The sequence below is a fragment of the Trichosurus vulpecula genome, chromosome 1 (genome assembly GCF_011100635.1).
Source record: "Trichosurus vulpecula isolate mTriVul1 chromosome 1, mTriVul1.pri, whole genome shotgun sequence".
In the NCBI taxonomy this organism is placed as follows: domain Eukaryota; kingdom Metazoa; phylum Chordata; class Mammalia; order Diprotodontia; family Phalangeridae; genus Trichosurus; species Trichosurus vulpecula.
Genome location: NC_050573.1, coordinates 436,734,209 through 436,760,247, shown reverse-complemented (window position 1 = coordinate 436,760,247; position 26,039 = coordinate 436,734,209). Strand labels below are relative to the sequence as shown.

General features: G+C 34.2%; 1 protein-coding gene across 4 annotated transcripts in view; it reads left to right on the top strand.

The window, feature by feature from the left end:
- The window catches only part of TENT2 (terminal nucleotidyltransferase 2), a 115,690-nt gene that overhangs the window by 50,476 nt on the left and 39,175 nt on the right, over positions 1 to 26,039 (top strand). For 3 of the 4 annotated variants that reach the window (XM_036762649.1, XM_036762636.1, XM_036762642.1), the window contains 7 exons: positions 7 to 259; positions 10,605 to 10,719; positions 10,824 to 10,915; positions 12,286 to 12,352; positions 17,606 to 17,675; positions 20,456 to 20,532; positions 20,974 to 21,102. In XM_036762649.1, the coding sequence (XP_036618544.1) occupies positions 7 to 259; positions 10,605 to 10,719; positions 10,824 to 10,915; positions 12,286 to 12,352; positions 17,606 to 17,675; positions 20,456 to 20,532; positions 20,974 to 21,102 (803 nt within the window). The remainder of the gene's footprint in view (positions 1 to 6; positions 260 to 10,604; positions 10,720 to 10,823; positions 10,916 to 12,285; positions 12,353 to 17,605; positions 17,676 to 20,455; positions 20,533 to 20,973; positions 21,103 to 26,039) is intronic. The other variant, XM_036762654.1, reaches the window with a different exon arrangement.

Here is a 26,039-nt window from a genome sequence, read left to right as displayed (position 1 = left end):
TAACAGGAGATTAAGCAATGAACAAAATGTTCCTCTTGATGTTAAACGGCAGCGGTTTCATTCACCCCATCATGAATCAACTGTAGCTAACCAAACAGTGCCTTTACCAGATGAAAGACGATATTCAGCACCAGGATCAGTTACTCCACCGTTGTTGCATTCCTATTACGTACCAGATTTAGTCAGATCTGTTCCACCGTTTCGAGAGGCACCATTTTCAGAACCTAGAGAATTAACGCTTCCAGTGGCCAAAGATGAGGTAACATGGATACACATTTCATTTTGTCTTTTGGGAATTTATTTAATTGCATTTTTTTAACAAAATGCCTTACCTACAGTAAGTGTTAAATAAATGTCTATTAAATTGTTAATAATAGAAGAAGAAGTCTTCATGGATGTTAAGGAAGTCAACTATTTTGTGGCAAATAGGTCTATTTGTGAAAGCCTTTGTAGCTTATAATTTTGTGAAGTTCATAAACAACACAGATTAGAACTCGAAGTAATAAATTCCCTAGTCCATTTTAAATTCATTGAACTTAAATCTTATCTTTTAAACATGAGAGAAGTTTAAAGTGGCTTTAAGTGGCTTTTGAAATAATTTATAAAGTCGCCTTCTTTTGGTACAGTTGTTTTTATCAAAGGATTTAGGGTTTTTTTTTTTTTTTTTTTTTTTTGGTGACTATCTGAGAATCCCAGCAATTACTGAGAAGTGACTCATACTAAGTTACTAAGTGACAAAACTAGAATTAGGAAGAATGGTATCTATCTAAAATGTTATTTGCCAAGTAACATTTTAGATGAAATAAAATTATTTAAATTAGTATTCTTGGAAAATAACTCCATCAACATGGAGGAATGTGGTTTTTTTTTTTAAGCATCCAAATTTAGAAGCATATGTACATGTTCCATATTCAGTTAAACTTTAAAAATACCAGGCAATCAGGAGGAAAATTCATTATATAACTTTTTTATTCCTTGCCTGTTGTGGACTTACATTAATTTTCATATAGTTTTGAACTTGCCCCAGTTCTTAACTGAGATTCTTGGAATTGTACACTTTTCCATATTTTCTTGCCAGGAAAAATAGGACAAAAAACAAGAAGAAGAAGAAAGACTTAAATTAGAAATGACAAATTTGGGGTATTCTAAAGGACTTCATTTGTTCTTCCTTCTTTATTTCACTCACCTTTTAAAGGGAAACTTTTTTAATGGCAATAAGTAAGTTGACACATTGCACAGACTAGTTTTTGTGATTTGATGGATGGATATGAGATTTCCTTTTTTGATAATTTTGTTCATTCACTTGACAGTTAATTATGCATTATTGACAATGTGCTAGGCACTGGGAAAGAGACCTAGTCTCTTCCTTTAAAGCTTAGCCTGGAAGATGTATATTCTAGTGGTCCAGAACCACAAGAAATCTTAAGTGTATGTGAACTGCATATATTTGTGGGTAGGTGTAACTCTAAATGGATTTTATTATGTAAAATTCATTTGAAGTTTTTATTCTTTTTTGCATAATGTTTCTAATGGGTAATTGTTATTTATAAGCCTTAGTTATACATCCAGAGTATAGACATGTATTTTTTTGTATTCACCCTAATTCAAGAACAAATAATTGATATCATTTAGTCATTGATATATACCAGTACCTTTTCTTTAACTTTCTAACATAGAAGAAAATTCTCTTATACCCTAGACATGAGGGATCAAAGTATTTATCATTGAAGAAGTGAGAGTGGGAATGGGATAGCACCAACTTTTCTCTGTCCTTTACTGTCAGCTAACCTAATAGCCTAAGAATCAAAAGAAGCAATGGGATTTATTTTCTAATGTGTGACATTCCCCAGAACATAATTTCTTTTCCACCTTTAGGATCCATTTTGTATCTGTTTTGTAAAAGGCTTGGTTCTTAGATCAGTATACTGACATCTATGAAATTTTTTTCTTGATTATAAAATTTATTTCAGTATATCACCATATAAATGGTGTCCTGCTTCTACCATAGTAGATTGCAACATCATCAGACCTTGGGTAGATCACTTAAATTTTCTGTCTCAGTTTTCTCAACTATAAAATGAGAGGGTTGTTTTCAATGGCCTCCTAGGTCTCTTTTAGTTCTAGATCTATGAATTGTAAATTCTTCCTAGAAGACATACCCAGTATGCCAGTTTGCCATTCTTATTTTCTCTACATGACTAGCTCACCATTTTCTGATCCTATACGTCTTCTGTAGTGTTTCTGCACTCCGCATTGCTCTTTGGCTTATTTGTCTCTTTAATTCTTCTGAAATTGTGATATTTCAATATTTATAGCCGTGTAGTGTAAATGGGAAAATAGTGTTAGATAAAGGTTGTTGCATTACTAATCAGTTTGGAGTTACTGAATTCCTGCCCTGTTTCCCAAGTGCCATCCAGCCAGAACTTTTCTTGCTTGTTATTTCTGGGCCCAGGAGTTCCTTAATTCCATAAACTTCCATTTTTTGTGTGTTTTCAGACCCCTATATTGTGATTGGTTTTTTTTCCCTTCATCTTGGATTGTAGGTAAATATGTGATTTTTCTGGTCAATAAAAATGTAACTGTAGAAATTTGAGGGACATTCTTTAGTGATACTGCATTCCATCTGTCTGTCATATATCTCTTGAAAAAATATTGTGTTCTGTTGTCACTTTGTTAAATCATACTTCTAGCAAAGGAAAATGGTTTTTTTGTTAATCATAGATATTATTTGCATTGACATAATAAAACCTAATTAAGAAGTTTTTAATATTCTGAAATTAGGTTGAGATTTACTTTTTCATGGTCTGTAAGAAAATGGTTTGCATTGATAATGTAAAATTGTAGGAAGATTTTTCAAACTACTAAAATGAACAAATATTTTATAGGTATTACCAGGGATTATAGGAGCCCCCTTACAATTACTAACAATCAGTACAATAATTACAAATAATTACTTTTATTAAAATGGATTCTTCTCCACAAGAGGATTTCATTGTTGGTATGGTTCAAGTTATACATTTTAAAGCAATAACATTTAATTTATTTAAATTTTTTTTGTATATTTTTAAATATATACATCAAACATTTAACAAATACCTGTGTGCAGAGCACTGTGTTAGGTATTAGAGATAATAAGTTTGTTAGATACAGCTCTTCTCTCATGGAACTTGTAGTTTATTAGCAAGAGATTATTAGCTGTGAGCTCTAAGAACACGCATAAATAGCTGTGATATACAATAATATATGAAACGTGTATTAGAGAATTGTAGCACAAAATGCAGAGTGAGGTCCACAGGGAAGGTTCATGGAAGAAGTAACTTTTGAATTGAATTTTAAAGGAGTGGTTGAAAGAGGGCAAAAGCAGAGGAAGTGAGGAGGGAGGACAATCGGGATAAGAAATAACTAGAAGCCCCCTGTCTAACATAGGCCAAATAAGGAAGAAAAATTAGCCATCATTTTCTGTAAAGAGTATTGTATTATTTCAGACATCAGTACTATCTTAGCCGGTTAATTTGTAGTTTGCTTATTTGAGAAAGAAACAAATTAATTCTCAAAAGGTTTTGTTTTCTTAGAAAATTTTTATCAGCATTTTCCATATATACATTGAATCTGATAGCAGTGAGTGAGAAAACTGGAATAAATGCCAATTTATATTGAAATTCTTAATTAACCAGAAAACCAGTTTCTTGAATTCCAATTTCTCTTATTCCTAGTTTGGATTTGTGACCTTGCTGGACTCATAGAATCTTAAAGAAGCAGTATGCTAGAGATCAACAAATCTAACTCTAATTGAACTTCCAATCCAGTGCTCTTTCTACAACAGTGCTAATTTGCATGGCTCACATCTGTACTTTTAAAGCTAGCAGGTAACATTCTGCAGAAAACTCTACTGTTTTTCGTGTAGTTTCAGATCTTGTTTGGCACTCCCATCAGAAAAATACCTCTCTCTCTGCCTCTTCCCCCAAGATAGTTTTACTCAGAAAACCATCTCACAGCTGACAGATGGAGAATGTGTACTGAGAACAGCATGTAAAAGTTATCCCCTTCAGCTTTACACTTGTCAAGATATTCACAAATTTTCCAGAAGAATGTAAAAAAGTAGAAGCCTTAAAATATATTCACTGTTCCTCACAATAAAATGTACTTGCTCTTACAGTAACTTCATTGCTAATTTTGTTTTAAAATGGCTTTGGAAATAGATTGTGATGTTACTTAGAAGTTGGACAGTGTATACTTAGATGAAAAATCAATTTTTAATGTTCCAAATTTTCTATACCTTTTCAAATGTGTTGTCTCATTGTGAGCATGTTAACCAACTGCAGTGCAAAATTACTTGCTCCTATAATTAATTTTAAGTGAAAAAAAGGTAATTAGATTTTGATGAGAGCCCGAAAAGGATAAGGCATTCTGTATAATTCTTGTACATGGAACAATGGAGAAATTTTTAGAGATAAAAATAATGCTTTTGAACTAGAAACTAAAATCTTTTTTACCTAAACCATCAGCAATTAATTTTTTTCTTTGGAAAAGCAGTGATACCTATTTAGATAAGTATAATCTGTATCACCCATGTACACCACTGCTTGTTCATTTTAAAATTCATATTATTTATTTAACTAGAGTTATGAACTTTGAGCTGTCTCTTGAAATATTTCTCTGCATCTGGCGCAAGTGTATGCATCTGTCTGAATCTTATCCTATCAGCTCACTCTACTTTCTGTGTTTACTTGATGACAAAGAACCAAGTCCAACAGAAACAATGAGGATTCCTAAGTGAACAGCTAGCTACTGAAGAAGCTTCTCTTTCTTACAAGTAATTCCCTTAAGAAACTTTGTGGGAGGGAAAATTATTCCTATTCACAGTATAAGAGAAACGGGAGATGAGAAAAGGTGGAATTTTAGAATTCCAAGAAAACAATTAAATTTTAATTCAGCAAATATTTACTTATTAAGCACCTACTAGGCGCTGGAGATACAAAGACAAAAACAGAACAGCCCTAACTCTGAAAGCTTTTATTTTACTAAGGGAGTACCACCTGTACATATGCAAATAGAAGATAAGGGAAATAAAAGATGGAGAAAAAACTAACAATTGGGGGGATCAGGGAAATCTTCCTAGTAGGGGTGGTACCTGAATGAAGCCTTCAAGGAAAGTAATGCTTCTGAACCACAAGGATAAGGAGAGTACGTTCCATGTATGGGGGAATGGCTTGTGTAAGTGCATGGAGGTGGGAGATGGCGTATTAGGGTTAAAGAATCATTAATATTCTAGTTTGGCTGGAATGTAGGGGAATGTTGTGAAATTTGGCTAGAAAATTAGTAAGAGACAATCGAAGGCCTTAAATTTCAGTCTTAATTGCATTTTATCTTAACAATGGAGATCCACTAAACAAAAAGTTGAGCAGACAAGTGATGTGATCTGACCTTAGGAATATCAGACTTTAGTATACCTTAGGAAGATTATTTTTAAAGCTTTGTGGAAGGTGCATTGGAGAGAAGAGAGTCTAGAAGCAAGGACACAAATTAGGCTATTATAGTGGTCCAAGTAAGTGATGAAGAGGTCTTGAACCTGAAGGTAGTTGCTGTGTGAGTGATAAGAAAAGGATGGATTAGAGAGAGATAGCAGATGTAGGACTGATAATACTTGTCAACTGATTGGATGTAGAGATTGATGGAAAAGGAAGAGACAACAATTCTGAGGTTACTTTGTGAACACTGGATGGTGCTACTCTAAGCAGAAATAAGAAAGTTTACAAGAAGAGTAGGTTTAGGGGGAAAGATGCTTAATTCTCTTTTTGGGATAAGGTAAGTTTGAGATGCCTGTGTATTATCCGGGAGGAGGTGTATAGCAAGCAGATGAAGATACTTAACAGGAGTTCAGAAGAGAGAAGGCTGTAAATATTATTCACTCTATTTACAAAATTACTAAAATGTAGAATAGAAGTGTGTATGCTACTTCCTGCATTAGAATGTGAGGTCCCTGAGAGCAAGGACTGTTTTTGCCCCTCTATGCCTAGCACAGTACCTGGTACATAGTAAGCAGCTTAATAAATGATTGTTCAATGATTGATTGATTTCTTTAAACCGCCATGAACCTTGTTCTGTAGGGAAAGCCTTACCTTTGGAGCCTCTTTTCTTATTTTATATACAATTCTAATAACTTGAGCTTCTACCCTTGAGTCCTTTGTAGCTAACAGAAGATTGATTACTAGCCTAGCTCCAAGTCTTTCATGGTCCAAGATGGTAGTCTCCAAAGTTAGAGGCAAGGTGTGACTTTAGGGGAGAGTGTGATCAGTCATTTAGAGAATAGGAATATAGGCTACATTTCACTTCCTCTGCCCCTGCCCGCTCCCCAGAGCCACAGACATTTACTAGCTGTGTAATCCTGGGCAAGTCTCTTCATGTCTGTTTGCTTCATTGTCCTTATCTGTCAAAGGGGAATAACAACACCTACCTCCCAGGGTTGTTGTGAGGAGCAAATGAGATGATGATAATGGGCTTAGCACAGTGTCTGGCTTGTAGCGAGTGGGGTGTGTGTGTGTGTTAGCTATTACTGTCATTATTAGTATTAGCTATGATCATTTGTCGGCTTTTCTCCAACACTTTTACCTTCACCTCACGCTTTCCAACATTTTCCTACTCTAACCCTTCTCATTACTGACTTCCTGTGTAGCTTGATTGGCGTGGACCTCTCAGGGAGGTTATTACCCAGTCAGATCCAGGCTCCCTCAGCAGCTGCAAAGGCAACGTTTTCTGCAGTTTTCTCCTAACAGTATATGCACATTCCCTCTTATTACCAAAGAAACAAGCTCTGTGCTTGGAGAGGTAGGGGTGTGTGTGTATGTGTGTGTGTGGTGCAGGGGCAGTGGGGTGTTGTGTGAACTAGTTAATGCCCCAGGTGCGCCGCCCCCCTTCATTTTTCGGTGTAAAGACTGAAAAGCAAAGGTAATACAAGGAATGGATGGCTTTCTATTCCATTACTTTTACCTCTAAACAAACTTCCTATTTCTGTCCATAACACTGCCATCCCTCCCAGTCACCTGGGTGTTGTTACACTTAACTCTTCATTCCTCCGGAACCCCCCCAACCCTCATATCCAATCAGTTGCCAAGTTTTGCCATTTCTGCCTCCAACAGCATAATCTATTGCTCCATTCACAGGTTCTCCACCCTAGTTCAGGCTCTCACCACCTCTCACTCTTCCTTGGACAATTACAGTGGCTTCCTAATTGGGTTCCTTGCCTCCAGGCTTATCCCTCTCCAATCTGTCTTACACAAAGCCGCGGAAATGATTTTCCTAGAGCATAGTTCTGATCATATGACACTTTACTAACTAAATGCAGTGATTCTCTATTGATTTCAGGATTTATCCTTTAATTTCCACTTTTGCATAATTTTAATAATGTAATTATTGATGAAGTAGTAAATATTTGTAATTTATAAATAAATATGTAAGTCTAATTTGAAAATCTAGTGACAGATGAAACCCTGTGGGCCCTTCCTGGTCTGAACTTAAATTTCCAAGATTAGATAAATTCAATTTAATTCAACAAGCATTAAGGACATACTATGTTCAAGCCACTGCATTGGGGGCTGGGAATACAAGTACGAAGACAGAACTATCCATGTCCTCAAGGACATGCTCAGGGAGAGAGACATAACATATGCACAGATAGTTATATTACATGGAAAACTGAGGAGGGAGAGAACACTAATGGTGAATCATAGAAAGTTTCAGGGAGGACGTAGAAATTGAATTGAACCTTAAAGAAGGAACAGAATTTGAGAGAATCCATTCTAGGAATAGATAGGTAGCTCTTGTGCAAGTACCCAGGTTAGAGTATTGAGTTCAGTGAACACTTCGATCCTCACCCTTCTTCGTTTTCCTGTAACATTGACACAGTTGATCACCACCTTCTTGGACTGTCTCTCCTCTCCAGGTATTTGTAATACTGCTCTCTCCTGGTTTTTTCCTGTCTATTCAGCCTTTCTTTTCAGTCTCCTTTGCTGGTTCTTCAGGTCATACCCACTAATTGTGAATGCCTCCTAAGTCTCTGTCCTGGACCCTCTTCTTTTCTTCCTTTAATAATAATAAGAAGAACTCCAACAACAATAATAATAGTTAACATTTATATAGTGCCTATTATTAGCCATCGTGTGCTGTGCTAAACACTTCATAAATTATCTCATTTATTTTGTATCATTTTTGTCATTATCTCATTTGATTCTCACAACCACCTTGGGAGGTAGATGCTCTATACTATTTCATTTGATAGTCTCATGAGCACCCATGGGTTCAATTTTCACTTCTGTGCAGATGGTGCTGATATCTCTATCTCCAACCCTAATCAATTACTCTTTTAACCTCCAGGCTTACCTTACCAGTTGCCTCCAGGCCATGTCCTGCAGCATCAAAAATTCAGTATATCCAAAACAAAACTCTGTATCTTTCCTCCAAATCTCCTGCTCTTTTGAGCTCTCTGTTTCTGTAAAAGGTACCACCATTCTAGTCACCCAGCACTGCGGTGTTGTCTCTGACTCCTCATTCTACTTTACTTCGTACCTAGTCTGTTGTAGAGTCTTGTCATTTCTAATTTCACAGCATCTTATAAGTCACAGCTGCCTCTTGCCTGGACTTTTGCTGTAGCTTTCTAACTAATCTTCTTCTAAATCTCTTTCTACTCTAATCCATTCACTACCTAGAGGTAGTTTTTCTAAAGTAGCAGGCCTGATCCCTTATTACTTCCAGGATCAAAGATAAACTCCGGTTTGTCATGTTGTTTACAACTCTTTATCTTTCCAGTCTTCTTATACTTTGCTTCCATTTTTTCATTCTATGATCCAGCTAGCTGTGCTGAGCTAATAGTAGTTTCTTGAATAGCACATCTCATCTCATGTTTGTCTGTCTGCATGGGAATCAGATCATATCCCACCTTCTACAGGAGGCTGTTCCTCCTAAACTTCCCCCACAGCTTCAGCTAGTAGGGCCTTCTCCTTCAATGTTATGCCTCCTCTCTCTTCTGTATGTAACTTGTGTATATCTAGTTATTTAGATGCCATCTCCTTTTGCCTTTCTTTATACCCACAGGGCTTAGTACAATGTGTGTTATGAAGTAATTGCTTAAGAAATGCTTGTTGACTGACTGACAGTTTGGAACTGGACAGAGTAGTCTAGTTTGTTTGAAACATAGAGGTATAGTGATGGGAAATGGTGTTAAATGAGGTGAACCATTTAATGAGGTGCACCATTTGTGGCTATATAAATTATTTTAAAAAATTATTACAGTTAAGACATTTTCTCTCATGTGTATCTTAAATTACTGAAGCTGCCATTAAAGTCCACTTCTTTCTTTATCTGCAGAGATGAGGAACAAGTAGTTGACATCTTAACCTGCTGTACTTTAAGCCTTTTGTTAAATCGCTTCAGCCTTATTTTTCCTTCCTAAATAGTAATTTTAGTCTTTTGTATTGGGTAATTTTCTTCATCTTCTGTAGCTACCATTCCAACGCTCAGCGCTCTAACCTTTCTCCAAATAATCCATATTTTATTGTACCAGAATTCTAGTGTGCTCCTTGCTAATGCTAAATACTCTCTACAGATCTTAACTATTAGGAGAATAGTTTATGTTGTTTTCAAACTATCTCTACTAACTTTCTGTATTTTTTAAGAGATGTTTATTGGAGATAGTGCTTCTAGATTTAACATGGTAATATCAGGATCTTACAAATAAAGTTGGAATAAGAAGAGGTGTTAGTGTGTCTAGGGATTGTCTTGAAGTGGATGGCTTAGCTCTCTTAACATCAAAGTGGAAATTAGGTTGTGCCGGGTTATAAACAAACTCAGTGTGTGTTCAGAGTGATGAGAATTTCTTTTTGGTCTTTGGAAGCAGGATTTGAATCCTCACTTAGCCATTGTTAGTGATGTGTGTTTGTGTATGATTAACTTTGACCATAGATCATAAAATGCTAGAATTGGAGGACACTTTAATTTTACATTGATTTCTGCAGTTGTTAATATTGTCCTTCACCAATACTTTATATTTACTTTGTCTGCATTTTGTATTTACTTTTTTGTGTAAATGCTTCCCTACAGGAGAATGTAAGCTCCTCGAAGACAGGGGCTGTCTACCTTTTACATTTGTATTCCCAGCACCTAGCATAATACTTGTAGGTGCTTAATAAATACATGTTCAATTGAATTGAATTATGAGCTTTTGAATGTTGATTACATACTGAAAAGGGGGCAATGTGATGGTGAAATTGTCACATGCCTTACTAGCAAATTTATGTTAACGCTTGCAGTCTTGTCTAAACCTTTTCCCTTCCCCTTTCTCCCATTTAAGGAAGGAATTATACTATAAAAGGGCCCTTTCTATCCATGAAACTTAAAAAAGTTATAGAGAGATGCTTTTTTGGGGGTTTTGAGAACATGAAATAGACTTTCTAAGAATACTAAGATGATAGTAAGCAGCTAGAACACATTTTATAGACAGATTTATTAAATAATAATTGAACATAATAGATTTGTTAAAATTTTGAACAGGAGTTTTTAAATTTCTGAAAATACAGAATTTATAAAGTATTTTTTTGGGGGGGGGTGTAAAGTTGAGTCAGCAGGTATTGAACGTATTTCAAGTGTGTCAGCAGCGAACGTGTGATTTGAAGAAGAAAGAACTCTGTCGAACTCAATTGCAGAGAGAAATTCAACTGATATTTCCACGTATGTTTTATTTTATGTATCCTTAATCAAATTTACATTTCAAATTTTAATATCATTTAATATCTAAATTATATTTTATAATTCCATGGCTTTGTTTTTTTAAGAGAGCAGACTCTTCTTGGTTGGATCCTCATTGAATGGATTTGGTACCAGGAGCAGTGATGGTGATTTGTGCCTGGTTGTTAAGGAGGAGCCAGTAAGTAACTAAACATTTTTAAAAATTTCCATTATCAAGGTCATCCATACAAAAATATAAATATTAGCTAGTATATACTATAATGATCTCTTTTTAGTAACTAATATTTTCTTGCTTGCATGTAACTTAAGCTGGAAAATTCTTTCTCTCTTAAGGCACATTTAGGAGGAAGTTACAGAAGTTAACCAGAAGTTATAGCATTTCCAATATTATATAAGATTTTAGGGTCAGGAAAGAAAAGAACATTAGGTTTAAAAAAATGGGCTCTGTTCCTCTAAATTTAGGTTCTTAGTAATGGCATATTACAAATATTTATTTTCTTTGATATTTAAAAAGTTTCTTATTATTTGAGGTAATAAAAAAATTGAATAATAAGAATTTTCACTAGTAATTTCCATGATTCCCCTGGCAATAATGAGTTCTGCTAACTGCAAGTCAGAAAAGTGACTTGTTCCAGAAAATAAGTGGTATTTCTTTGGCATTTGGAATAGTATAAAAAGTGAGAAAATAATTCTGAAATGTTAAAAGAAATTGCAAAAGACTCCGTTAAGAATGCATTACAATTTAAATGAAAGCTTCTGTAGACTCTTAATAAAAAACTCTAATATAATTTTTCACTCTGAGTTTTGCCACAAGCTATTCTCTTTATTCTCCCTGGGTATCAAACTAGGTTATCAGGCATACTTTTAAGTACAACATTCCATTAACAAACATTCTTGTCAATCTGTAGTGCAATGATAATTGATGTTCATAATGATAACTCAGAGGCACTATAAGATTCAGAGATTTTTTTTTCTTTCTCACCAAATAAGGATTTCATTAACTTCAACAAGGCTCTCAATCTTATTTTATTTTATTTAATTCCCTGAAAATTTGTATAGTATGACTCTTCTGACCAGAATTGTGAATTCAATGTATTCTCCAGCTGCAATTGATTGCAATATTTTTCTTCAGGGCATTTAAGAAAAACTGTAATCACTCTGCTCTTTAAGCTTTAACTTGTTATTTATTAGTGTTTCTCATTAAATTTGATGGTTGCTAATACATGAACAACTCACAGAATCTAGACTAGTATTCTATTTTGTCAGAAATATGGTTGCTTTTCATCATTTTATTAGGTCAAAGAAACTACATGATGGCTTTCCATTGCGTACCTTCCAAATTCAAATTTAGATTTAAAATCCAAGATATGATCCAGAAATTTTTAAGGGTCCTAAGATTTATGTGTGTATATTCCAAACTTGAGAAAAAATAAAAGCTTGGTTCTGTGAGGATCTTTAAAAATTATGCTCCCTTTAAATTAAAGAATAGGTATGGAAAATGAGAAGGGTGTGAAAAATATATTTATAACTTTTTAATATTTGTTTCAGGTAAATCAGAAGACTGAAGCAAGATATATACTCAGCTTAGTCCAAAAACATTTCTGTACTAGACTTTGTAAGTCTCAGATGCTTTGAATTTATATATTGCCCCATATCTCCATGATGTTGTAAATAATCTGTGTTCCAGTAAAGTTAATTATATTTTTCCAATGAATTCTAACATCCTTGTATATATGAAAAGTGATGATTCATTTAACACAAGTATTTATTTAACTTCTTGTACTAGATGCTGTGGGGGACATAATTTATGACATCACCTTTTTTCCGAAGTTAACATTGTTCAGTCGTTTTCAGTCATGTTTGATTCTTCATGACCATATTGGGGTTTTCTTGGCAAAGATACTGGAGAAGTTTGTTATTTCCTTCTCCAGCTCATTTTACAGATGAGGAAACTGAGGCGAGTGGGGTGAAGTGACTCGCTCAAGGTCACACAGCTAGTCAGTGTCTGAGGCCAAATTTGTACACTCAGGAAGAAGAGTCTTACTGACTTCCATCATGCCACCAGCTGTACCACTTGGCTGCCCCTCACTATAGCCAACATTTATATAGCACTTTTAAGTTTTGTAAAACAATTTATATACACTGCATGTGTCTCCTTTGACAGTTACTGTATTGTCTAATAGAGGAGTTAAGATGTACATGAAGAGCTATAAAAAAATAGGTGACAAAATACCTCTTATGGTACATGATTGTTGTATTAGTTAGCTTATATGGTATAATCACATAGCTATAATTCTGCCTGTGGTAATTAAGAAAAACCTAAAACCTTGTCCTGCATCCTCTTATTCTCTCTGCACTCTCAGTTGGTGACATCATCATCTTCTGTGGGTTTAATTGCCTCTGTGCAATTTACTCCTTGATTTATCAACTCAGCCCATTTTCCTTCTGAATTCCAGTTCAATGTCACCAAGTGTCCATTGGATATTTTGAACTAGATGTTTCTGACTCAGTATATCTGAAACAGAACTTAACTTTGCCCTAAAACCCACTTGCTTTCCAACTTCTCTGTTTCTGTTGGCAGCACCACTATCCACCCTCAACTCTTTACTCTTCCTCAGCCAATGGGTTCAGTAAATTGCCACAGCTTCTTGATCCTACTCCATAGTAGCTCTTTTGTCAATTTCCCCCTCTCACACAGTCATTACCCTAGTTGTGGCCCTTATCAGTTCTCACCTAGCCTCCTAATTGGTCATCCTGCCTCCTCTCTTTAAGCCCTTCCGTCCTCCACACAGTAATTTTCCTAAAGCATGGATCTGACATGTCAGTTCTCCTCCTCTATAAACTCTAGTAGCTCCGTCTTCCTTTTAGGATGAAATACAAACTTTTGTTTGACATTTCAAAACCTGGCCTTGACTGTTTGTACTTACTGTTGTTTACTCTTTAGTCCAGACAGATTGGCGTTCTTCTTATTTTCTGAACTCCACCTTCTGTCACTATGCCCTGGCTTTTCCCCGTGCCTGGAATGTACTCTTTCCTCACCTCTTCCTCTTGGAATCCTTAGTCTCCCAAGACTTATTGCAAGTGCAGCCTTCTTGAAGCCTTTCCTGATCTCATGAGTTGCCATTCCTCTTGAAAATTATCTTGTAATAGGTATGTTTTCTCTAGTAGAATACTTTCCTTGAGGTCAAGGTCTATTTCTGTTTTGGTTTTGTATACCCAGAGCCTTGCATAGTTCCCAGCACATGGACATAAGACTGCTTAATAGATGCTTGTGGATTGACTAAGAAGGTAGCATATGATCTATATTTAAAAATTAAAAACCACTATTGAAAAACGGGCTGTGAAAAACAGGCAGTGGTTGAATTTGGTTTCTGGTGCAGTAGTTTGCTGACCCTTGCAGTAGAAGGAAGGCTGGCTTTAGAATCAGTATTGAGGTTCATATCCCAGCTCAGCCACTTACTAACCTGTGTGATAAAGGCAGCCAGGTGGTGCAGTATATAGAGTGCTGTGCCTGACGTTAAGAAGATTCACCTGCCTGAGTTCAAATCTGGCCTCAGACACTTACTAGCTGTGTGACTCTGAGTGAGTCATTTAACCCTGTTTGCCTCATTCTTCATCTGTAAAATGAACTGGAGAAGCAAATGGCAACCACTCTAGTGTCTTTGCCAGGAAAAAATATGAGATCACAAAGAATTGGACACGACTGAAACAACTGAAAAACAACAACAAATCTGTGTGACTTTGCACAAATCATTTAATCTTTTTGGGTCTTATTTTCCTTGAATGAAGAGGTAAAATGAAGGAGTTGGACTAGGTTGATAAATTAATAAATATTTATTAAGTACCTAGGCACTGTGATAAGAACTTCTAAGGTCTTTTTCAGTTCTAAATCTTTGATCCCATTAAGTAGCTATTATGTGCAAGGTATAGGGCAAGGATATGTAGACATGGATCCATTTCCCTTATTAAAAGAATGTAAGCGCTTTGCAAGTAGGCATTGTTTCATTTTTCATATTTCATCTCCAGTAACTAGCACAATGTCTGACACCTGGTACGTGTTTAGTAAGTGTTTTTTAATTGACACAACAATCTCTTATCTTAAACTTACAGTCAAATGGGGGAAATACAGATACACTATTAACAGTTAGACAAGGACAAGTAAAATCAGCACAAAAGAAAGGTTTTGGCAAAGTGTCACAAGAAATTTTTAGGATGGAGTATTTCTTTTTGCTAGTGGTTGGGAATGGGAGCTTTCATGGATGTGGTAATTTGAGATTTGGATCTTAGAGGGTATCACTGAGAAAGAGGAAGTCTTCTAGGTATAGGAGATGGCATGACCAAAGGGATAGAGACAGGGGATGGTAGAAGAAGGATAGTAGTTAGTCAGTTTTGGTTGAAACATGGACCTGCATGAAGAGGAGTAATATGAGATGATGCCAGGTGGGTAGGTCAGAACCCAGGGCAATGAATGACAGCAATAGAGACCCCAAAGTAAAGGAAAATCTTTAAGTTATTGGCTTGCTCATGGTGTAATGGGGGTTGTGGTGCTGGAAGTTAATTCTGAAACCTCAGAACTTTTCCCCAAATATCATCTTCCTTTCTTAATTGGCCGCCACTCGACTGTTTCTCAGATCCTAGGAACTTCTCTATCAGTCAGGGACCCTGTACTCTTTAAATTCTTCTGGTTCTCCTACTTCTTTGCTCCTTGTTTATCAGTCAACAAAAATTTAATGAGAATCTATTATGTTTCAGACACTGTGCTCAGTGCTAGGATAGAGACATAAAAGCCTCAGTCCCTCCCCTTAAGAAGCTTATATTCTAATATGGTATATAATATGGTCACAGACATAAGTACAGGACACACACACACACACACACACACACGAAAACAAGCAAACACATGGTTGACAATTTGACAGTTGGGAGGAGGACACTAACAAACGGGGGAATTAGGAAAGACTTGAGAAGATAGAGGGAAGGCAGATTGTGAGGATTTTCTCTAGTACCTCTGGATCCCCTGACTCCATATTTCTGGCTCCTATTTAATTTTCTTCTTTCTCCTTTTGCCTGAGCATTTATATCGCATAAAATTAGGCTGTAACATATTTCATCAGTAAGTGCCAACATTTAATACGGGAGGTGTATTGAAGTGTGATAATTAAGTTTGAGGTTGAAAGTTTTGTATAAAGAAATTAGATTATTGTTGTATCATGGAATCCCAGAGTTTTAGAGTTAGGATTTTCTATGTATGTATAATAGGAATGTATCCCCAGAGCTAGATGAGACCTCAGATGGCATTGAGTCTAACTTTGTTTTTCATAGATTTGGTCCAACCTCCTTATTTTACAGATAAGCAAATTGAGGCCCAGTTAATTTTGGAGGTGAAAAATACTGTACCATGAATTTACTTAATGTATTTGAAAGCACTTAAAGGATAAAATTGAGTAAAGGAAAATAGTTAACTTGATTTGCCTTTTCTCCACACTCAATTTTCCTTGTACTAGTCTTACTTATGTACATAATACATATCTCCCCTTTAGAATGTAAGCTTGAGGGCAGGGATTATTTTCTTAGTTTCTGTATCATTGTTGGCTAGCATAATGCCTTGCACATAGTAGGCATTTAATAAATACTTATTGAATTGAATTAGTAATTTGAATTTTTGATTAAATTCTTTTTGAAACCTATCATTGCTTTCTATTTGTTTTAATATAACTAAATAAAGGATAACAAAGTGTCGATTTGCGTTGCCTGTTTTGTAGAATCAGGCATTTTTTATTTAAAAAGCTTTTTTGGGGGTGGTAATTTCAGAATAAACATGGATTTAATATTAACTTTTTTGGAATCGAGTGACACTATTTGAGCCAAGTTCTCCCTGTTTCTAAGCTGAATTCTTATTTAGATATTTTGGAAGTGGCATTAATCACAATCAGACTTACTCATTTTTATCTCATGTGAATTTTTATTTTAAAAGTACTTTTGAAATACAGATTCGGGGTAGGCCAGGTGTTGGTTAGATGATTTGGTGTGACTTACTGTTCTATAATAAATGGGGGGGGGGTACCACTGTTAAGTCGACTAACATTTATTAAATGTTTATTATGCGCCAGGCACTGTGCTAAGCTCTAAGCATACAAATGCAAGGAAAAAGAAAAAGATAGTCCTTGCCTTCAAGGAAGCTTACATTCTCATGGGGGAAGACAGTGCATGAAAGAAAGCTGAAGAACAGGGGCCAGGTCTAGATTGGTTGATTGGAGGTGTATTTCAGATACAAGAGTCCTAGATGCAATAGTTTTCTTCCCTCTCTTGTAATATGACCTGAGACAAGTTACTTTCCTTCTCTGACTCATTTTGATATGTAGCTTTGACAGTTAATAAATCTATGATGAAATTTGCCAAGTGTTGTGGATATCCTTGGATACTATGTGGCCTTGGCAGCCAGATGAGTGAATGATTACTACTTCTGTTTGAGTGTGAAATTAACAGAATTTAGGGAATGTGGCAGAGAGAAATTATATGGCTTAAAAAACATTTCACAATCAAATACACTGAAGTTTTTCCTTAATTGTATTATGGTGACTATTGAACACAGAATCAGAATTCTTACAGGAAAGACAGGTACCCATAACAGATATAAGGGAAAGGAAAGTACAAGAAAGAGATTCAGGCAAAGTACTAGGAGACTTCAGATGAAGGAGAGGTCACTGTCATCTGGGGTTGTGTTTTGGTCCCTTTATCTCTCAAGACTGTCAGTTAAAAAATATGATTTCAGGATAGTAAATATTTGAATTGTATGTGAGGAACTTGGAGCACTGAGAAGTATATCAACATTTAAAATGTATTCACTGTATTTTTCTTACTTTTTCAGCAGGCTACATTGAGAGACCTCAGCTGATTCCAGCAAAAGTGCCAATTGTGAAATTCAGGGATAAAGTCAGGCAAGTAGTTAGTGTATACTGCCTTTTCATTAGTTTTGAATCATTTGTAGATAACTTGCTTAACTAATTTTTATTTATTGCTGGTGGATAGCTTTGTCTTAATTGTTTTCAGAATTTCCTTTTTATTAAATCATCAATACTCCTTTTTGTGGAATATCTGAACAGAGTACTTTTGCTTCTGGGATTGTTCCCATCAGTGTTTTGTGAATTAGATACTTTTACGTATTTGAAAAAATGTGTACATAAATGTGACATACATGTCACAACGTGTTAAATAATCTAGAATATAAATCTGCTGTTAAAAAGATGCATTTCAGAGCCAAATAAAAAAATATATGTATATACATATAAATTTTTTTATTGTTACACTACTGTGCCATTTCTATTATTGTGGATAATTTAAATATGATAGGATTTATTAAATACCTGAAAAAGAAACATGTTGAATAGTAGTAAACTTATATCATCATTTATAAATAAAGACTATAAACTAGATATTTTTGTTACCTTAAAAATGGGCAGCTTTCTTGTAGATAAATTTGGAATAGTCTTGAATATATTACGTATTGTTTCAGTGTTGCTTTTAAAATGCATACCTACATCTATATGAGTAGTAGGGGATCTGCTTTTTGGTCTGTTGCCATTGTTTGCAGGGTTTGTCATTATTTTTTGCTTCTTGGTATCTTGGCTTGCTTTAGAAAAAAAAATTCCCCTTTTGTGTCTGATTGTACTGTTCTTTCCCAGAAGTCATGAGCTATTTTGTTTTGCTTGATGAATCAATTTGTTATTCTCTTCATTTGGACACTTTAATGTCTTGGCAGGAACCTTTAGTTTTACTCTGAATGATATTTGCCTCTTTATTCCCATGGATTTTAAAGTAATGATTTTTATAGTTCCATATTATTTTAGAATATTTAAACACAATCAGATAGCTTACTCAGAAATGGTTTAATGAGAGAGAGTTACATTTACAAATCCTTGGTCTAATGTCGGTTTACATGGAAAAGTATACAAGATTTTAAAATTACTTTATTCATCTTTGTAGTTGTATCCTTTAATCCCACATGTCCCTGTAGCTACATATTTGAAGGGTTACTACTCAGAAATTCCAAAGGATAATTTATATTTAAATTCAGACTAAATCTTACTGTTGTAGAAAATACTGTTATAAGGAAAACCTCTATAATAACTAGATTTAAACCTCAGTCCATTTATTCTTAAAATGATTTATAAACAATATTACATCTCAGTAATAACTACTCACTTTGCAGCTATTTAGATAAAAAAAACCTAAATGTTTTATAAAAAACTTGACATTGGATACAAGTAAACTTGCCTTTAGTAAATACTTACATTTAAAATATTTCAGAGCATAAAGCAGGGGTTCTTAAACTAGGGTGCACAAAAACCCCCTGTCCTCAAGAGTCAGTGATTAGACTTCAGGGGGTCCGTGAACCTGTTTGGGGAGAAATTCCATCTTTGTTTTTACTAACCTCCTACTGAAATTTACCATTTCCTTCGATTATAAATGTAGGCAACAAGCATTATTGTCTCTGATACAAAAAAGTTTTAAAACCTCTGGCATAAAATATCACAACTTTTTTTAGTTACTCCCTCTAAGATTTCACTATAATTCTTTGTCCATTAATTCTCATTCATTTCTCATATATGATGTATTAGTGTGCTTCATTCTTCTGATTCTGTTTTATTTATGTTATTTTATGAAGGTCTTTTTAGATTTCTCTCTATCTCTCGTCCTTGTTACTCTGGATTGTACAATAGTATTCCATTAAGCTAATTCACCACAGTTTAGGAGGCTGTTTCTAGATTTTTACACTTACCAAAAATCTTGTTATAGTCGTTGGAAAGCTAGCTCTTCTATATTTTTCATAACTTTTAAGGTATATTCCCAACAATGAAATGATTAGATGCCAAGGTACAATTATTTTTCTGACTTTGTATTATCAGATTGCTTTTCAAAAAGATTCTACCAGTTTACATTTCATCAACAATGAATAAACGCTTCTGTTCCTCCAACTTGTCAGCATTGATTTTCATTGGTTTTAATTGCTTTTTGGCAGTCTTATGAGCACTTGAGAGTTGTTTTAATTTTTCTCTTTTTGATTATTAATCTGAGCATTTTTCAAATAATTAACAATTTTTGTTTCTTCTTTGAAAATAATCTGTTCATATTTTTTTGACTGTTTAGTCATAACCAGTATAACCAAATTCAAGTAAGCAATAAAATGTTAACACCTCTTGCAAGTGATAAGGCATTTTCTTCTATGTAAGTTTCTCGTATTAAAATCTTCATAAATTCTTCTTATACTTATTAGCAACAAGTCATTGCTGTTGTGCTTTGAGATTTTTAAAGCACTTTATTTACAACAACCTTGCAAATAGGTAGGACAGATACTATGTTCTAGATTTTACAGATAAGGAAACTAATGCTTAGAGAGGTAAATGATTTGACTCAAGTCACAAAGCTAGGAAATGGTAGGCCCAGAGCCCAGTCTCCTTCTGGAAGTGTTTGTACCCTACTGTCCTATACTACTTACTTCTCATTGTAATAGAGAAAATAGAAATAAGTCCATTAAAAATTTGGAAACTGATGTGTCCAATTTTTATTTATTTTTACTTTATTCTTGATCTTAAAATTATAGCTGTTGGAGCTCTGGTTTCATGCTAGTTTACATGATTAAATATTAACTCAGTCACTAGGGAGTTGATATTTTTTAAAGTTGTAATTTTGATTGTTTGATCATCTTTTTTCTCTTTAGTTGTGTGGAGTTTGACTTGAATGTAAACAATATTGTAGGAATAAGGAACACATTCCTCCTCAGAACCTATGCATATCGTAAGTTTTCTCATTTTATTTCTGTTTATGAGTTTACTTTTTTTTCTTTAAAATTTAAATGGTACTGAGCAAGTTTTTCTGATAAATACTGATTTATACAGAGTTTTTAAAATATAATTTCTTATATTTGTTTATATATTTTATCATGTAATATCATTTTACTATTTGCACATTAGTTTGTTATTCTGTAATCATTTGCTTCTAAAGTTTAGATATAGCAAATCTATTTTAATAGACTGATTTTTTTTTTAAGGGTGAGCTGTTAAATTTGGGAATTAGTTCTAGAATATGTCATAGCAGAGTTTGTAATAAGTGCAGGTGATAGTGCATAATGAGGTATGAAATTTTTGATCAGACTGCAATTTAAAAGTTATGCAAACATTCAAAGTAATTTCATCATCTTTTTCTTTCACTATTTTTAAGTCTTAATTTTACTTACAGTTGAGAGTCGAGTTCGTCCCTTAGTACTGGTGGTTAAGAAGTGGGCAAGTCACCATGAGATAAATGATGCTAGTCGTGGCACATTAAACAGCTATAGTCTTGTATTGATGGTTTTGCACTATTTACAAAGTAAGTACAATCAGCTTTTCCCCCCTGTCTATTGAAATTAAAATGCAGTTAAACTTCATTATGATGTCCTCTGCACTGACCTTGACTACACATTAGAAACATTTTCCAAAACTCCATTAAGGGTTTACAGAAATATTTTACATATCTTATATTGCAGTGAATGTGTTGCTAAAAATAACTCCCTGGAAAACATAAAGAAGTTTGACTGTGTTTTTATTCTTTCACAGTTTTTCTCACTTGCAGCCTCTTTTGCATTAGCAGCACTGTCATATCTTAGAAAGAATTTTACCAGTATATCTGTAGTGGATTCATTACCTTGAGGCAAATGAATGCTCAGGTGGCCCATTCAATATGCTCAAGCACCAGTCATCTTAGTTCTTTTCATGCTAGGCAAGAGCTAGATAATATTTCTGTGAACCTATTTAGGAATTTTACCCCACAGTAGGTTAGAAATAATTGTCTTTGATTCAGTTGTAAGCTAAAGTCTCTTTCAGGGCTTTAATATTTACTGTGATCTTATGAATATCTCCAGGTTCATTTATTATAAGACTTTTGAGCTAGATAAGCATGAAAAGTCCAGTTGTGTCTAGTTTTTCTGTTTCTTGTTTTTTGGGGGATTGTAACACAAAATCATTACTTGTAACTCAGTTATGAAGAAGCAACTTCTGGCTAAAGTGATAAATGAAAATGAGTTTGTGCTTTACATTATTCAGTCTAATGAAAATTTTGGTTTGTTTTGAAAACTTTTTTAAGTAGGACAGGCTGATGACCAGATCAGAATGGGAACTTGTACTTTAGTGTAGCTGTACCCGGCCTTAGAAATAGTTAGCAGTTAATCTAGCCTTAGAAATACCATTTTTTATGATTAACAGTTTTTGCTTGGTTACTTAGACACTATATTTCACTTATTTTCTTTTTTGTGTGCTTTCCTTTTGAAGAGCAGGGTAGTTAAAAACCATTTACAAGGTGTAGTACATTTTTGTGTATATTCATTAGGCCAATTTGGCCTAAGGTGAACTACTGATTTTTGCTTTTGCTTTTTCACTGAATAAAATCATTTTATATTTGTGCCCTTTTTTTGTTGGAAATGCTACTGCATATATATATTCTTTTATACTCACAAAAGGAAAGATATTTGTATTTTAATTCAACCTTCTGTGGCTGGGATCGCTTGGTATTGAGTGTTTTTAATCTTTTCTATTTAACTTGATAAATACTTGTTTAAATTCATTAGTTAAATTTCTTGCTTTGGGTGGGAAATTGAATTAGATGACGTCTAAAGTCCTTTGCCCCGTGAGACTAGCCCTAAATTCTGTTATTCTCTGATGCTATGGGACTAGTTTAGTAACTCTTATTAATATTGAGTTGTTTAATTTAAATTTGATCTGAGAAGTAGTAGAAAATGATTGTAGGGAAAAATATCATGAAGAAAAGTTTCATAAATTATAGGTTATAATAGTAATGTATAGGGTACACTGGAGACACTTGAAGTTTGTGTATACATATCTTATCTCATTTTTCATACTAGAGTGTAAGTTCCTGGAGGGCAGGAATATGTTTGTATCTCTCATCATGCCTACCATCGTGCTTACCAGGTGGGCGCTCAGTAACTGTTGGATGAATGAAAGAGAATAGAGGTAAGGAAGTTAGTTGGAAAGCTGTTATGGTAAACGAGGTATGAGTTGATGAAGACCTGGACAATAATGTTGACTGTAGAAATAAAGATGAAGATATTAATCTGAGCGATGTTTCAGAAGAAGCACCAGTGGCAATAATGGGGAAGTTTGAATAAAGTTCTGAATTTTGTAGGGAGTGTATTGTAATAAGTTGAGTATTGGGTACACAAAATTTATGTGCTCTGTATGCATCTGAATAATGCAAGGGACAAGTCACAGCTCAAAATAAAAATTTGGTGGAATTTAGTCTCTGTAGAGGTTTGATAATAGAGAAATTGTCCAGAGTAGTGAGTGTTGATAGAAAAAGCAGTAGGTTAAGGATTGAGCTTTGGCAGATCTACATACTGAAGGCAGAGAAGAAGAGGTGTCACTAAGCAAAGTAGAAAGAATAGTTAGAGAAAGAAAAAAATCAGGAAAGTGTCTTAGAAACCAAGATGTTCAGGAAGTAGAAGGATCAGTGGCAAATGCAGAATGAGAACTGAGAAGAAACCATTGAATTTAATAGACGTAAAGTCATTAGACCCTAAGAATGGAAAGATTTTAGAAACCTAGTAATTTGTGGCACTCTTCTTTACATAAATGTTTGATTCAACCTGAGTATCAAAACATTCATAAGATTTAAATGAATTTTCAGTGAACTATTTGGTATTTCTTGGCATTAATGGTTTTACTTTAGTAGATGGGAGAAGAGATTTCTGATTACATTTTATGAATATACTGTTTTGTCCTGATGTTTTAATATTATGGTTCTAAAATCACTTTAGAGTTTTAGAAATTTATTTCTATTGTAAAGATTAAATATATAAATTAGATTAAATACCAAATCAGCTATGTGATCACAAATTCTATGATCTATGATAACCTGAAGTGGTGGGTACTTTCTTGAGCAAAAAATTGGTCTATTCACTTTACTTGACCTAGAAGCATTTTGTATTTGGTTACCATTGGTCAAATTTCCACCACTTCCCCAAAAATCTTTGTAAATCTTAAGAATATCACACTGATTTGTGAGAGATACTTTTTGCACTATCCCCAGTTACTCAGTTATTTACTATAGATAATCTTTATTTTAGCAAGCTAAGGTTCTGTGAATACTAGGTTATTCATATGATTAACTGATTTGGAAAGTATTTTGCTGCCTGTTGGTAATTTCCATTCCAATGACTTTTAGAAGTTTGGGATCATCTGTGTTAGTGAAAGTCTTAAAATGAAAGCCACTTCAGCTTTCCTCTTTGAAATTGAATTATAAACATAATTTTTTTTCTCTTATTGAACTACTAATTGATTATATATTACGATAAGATAACAACAATAATAACAAAAAATTAAGACTACTCTTGGTTATATATTAGTTATGTTTTGGTATTTTAAGGTATACCCCAAAAGCTAGGGCATTTTAAAAGCCTTTTAAACATCATATCTTTTAGTAGTAATTCTGAATACTTGGACTTCTGAAAAGTAACTTCATATTTAATATGATTAATGCATTTGTGATTATGAACTAGAGAACGTTTTTTTGGATTGTTTTTACCAGATAGAAATGAGAACTTTTCTATCCTCTGCAGTAATAAGTGATTTTTTTATTTTTAGCAACACATAGCAGAAAGAATTGTGGTAAAATTTATAGATGTTTGACAACTCTGTGCTTATACAATATCCCAAAAGTCTTAGTGCAGTTTTGGGATAACACTGTATGATGGGAAGACATGAAAATGTACTTTTTGTTTGAAGAAGAGTATCAGATCAAGACATACCAAAAATTAATAACATTAAGCAGTTTGGTACTGTGGAAAAAGTATGTTTGGAGTTAGAAGATCTGGGTTCAGATCCTATCTGTCATTACCTTTGTGACTTAGGGCTGAACATCTGGCCTCATTTTCCTCATCTCTAAAATGAAGGTATTGGCTGAGAAATTTTCTCAGCACTAAATATTTTATTCTTTGAACTTGAATCTGTATTCATCAGTCACCACATGGTGTTGATTGGCAGGCTTATGTGAAAATCTTTCGAGTTGGGCAGGCATAAATGCTTGTGTTTTTTTAGAGCTAATAAGAACTGGAAATATATTGTTTTGATGACACATTTTCCCCTAAGGGCTATTTGAACCAAAAATCATTGACTATCATAGATAATTAAAATAAAATCTATTTTATATGACAGAACAGCTTTGGAACATTTTTTACTTTTATGGCAATGTGTATTTTTTCCATTGGTTCAATCTGCAAAAGACACATATTGATACTTTGTAATGGTTTTTTGTGGAATGTTTCTTTTAATTTTCATAGAGTTTTAAAAAGTGGGATTTTCTTGAGCAGTTCAAGGTGAAATTTTGTAGATGTTTTTCTCTTTCATCTTGCTCCTCTTCCTCCAAATCCTCCTCCTACCTCAGTTGAACTTAATGATTGTTTTCAGTGAAACTATTATTCACCCCTCCTTCAAAGTAGTACTGCTTTTGGTAACTTTGAAACTAGAAAAAAATAATAGCCAGTGTAGCATGGTATAGGGACTTCATTTGTAGATTTCATTGGTATAGGGAACTCATGGATGAGGAAACTCCCTATATAGATGCAGGTCATACTCAACTACAACTGCACTAGAACCAGATTAAAATGTATTTGAAAAATGTTTAACAAAGTAAAAATATAGTACAACATAGATAAGGTTAATTTGTGGTTTTCTAAGATTATATTTAGCCTTCAGGATTCCATTTCTGTTTTGAGTATGGCACCACTGACCTAGATAGAAAACTGAGAGGTTAAGTGAGTTGTCAGTGGTCCTTGTCAGTATTTGTCAGGGGAGGGCCTTGAATCTAACTCTTTTTGGCCTTGAGGGCAGCTCTTTATATGCCCCAGCTACTTCATACAATAGCCAAAAAAAAAAAAATGATGATGACAGTATTAAAAAATACTAGCTAGCATTTATATAGTGCTTTAAAATTTGCAGATGCTTTATAAATATCTTGTTTCATCTTTTCAGCAGCCCTAGGAGTTTAGATACTATTAATATCCCTGTTTTATTGATGAAAAAACTGAGGCAATTTAGATTACTTGCTCAGGTCACACAGCTAATAAACATAGGTGGTTAGAGCTGAACTTGGCCCTTTAAAAGTAGTTCAAAACTTTGTCTAAACTTTTGTTCAGAATATTCCTATTCTGTTCTCTGGAAATGGACCTGTGTTCCCATATACTCTGCTTTCAGAATTCTCTTGTTACACCAGGCATTTTTCATTAACCTTTCCTTCCCCCAATTCTTTGAACCTTT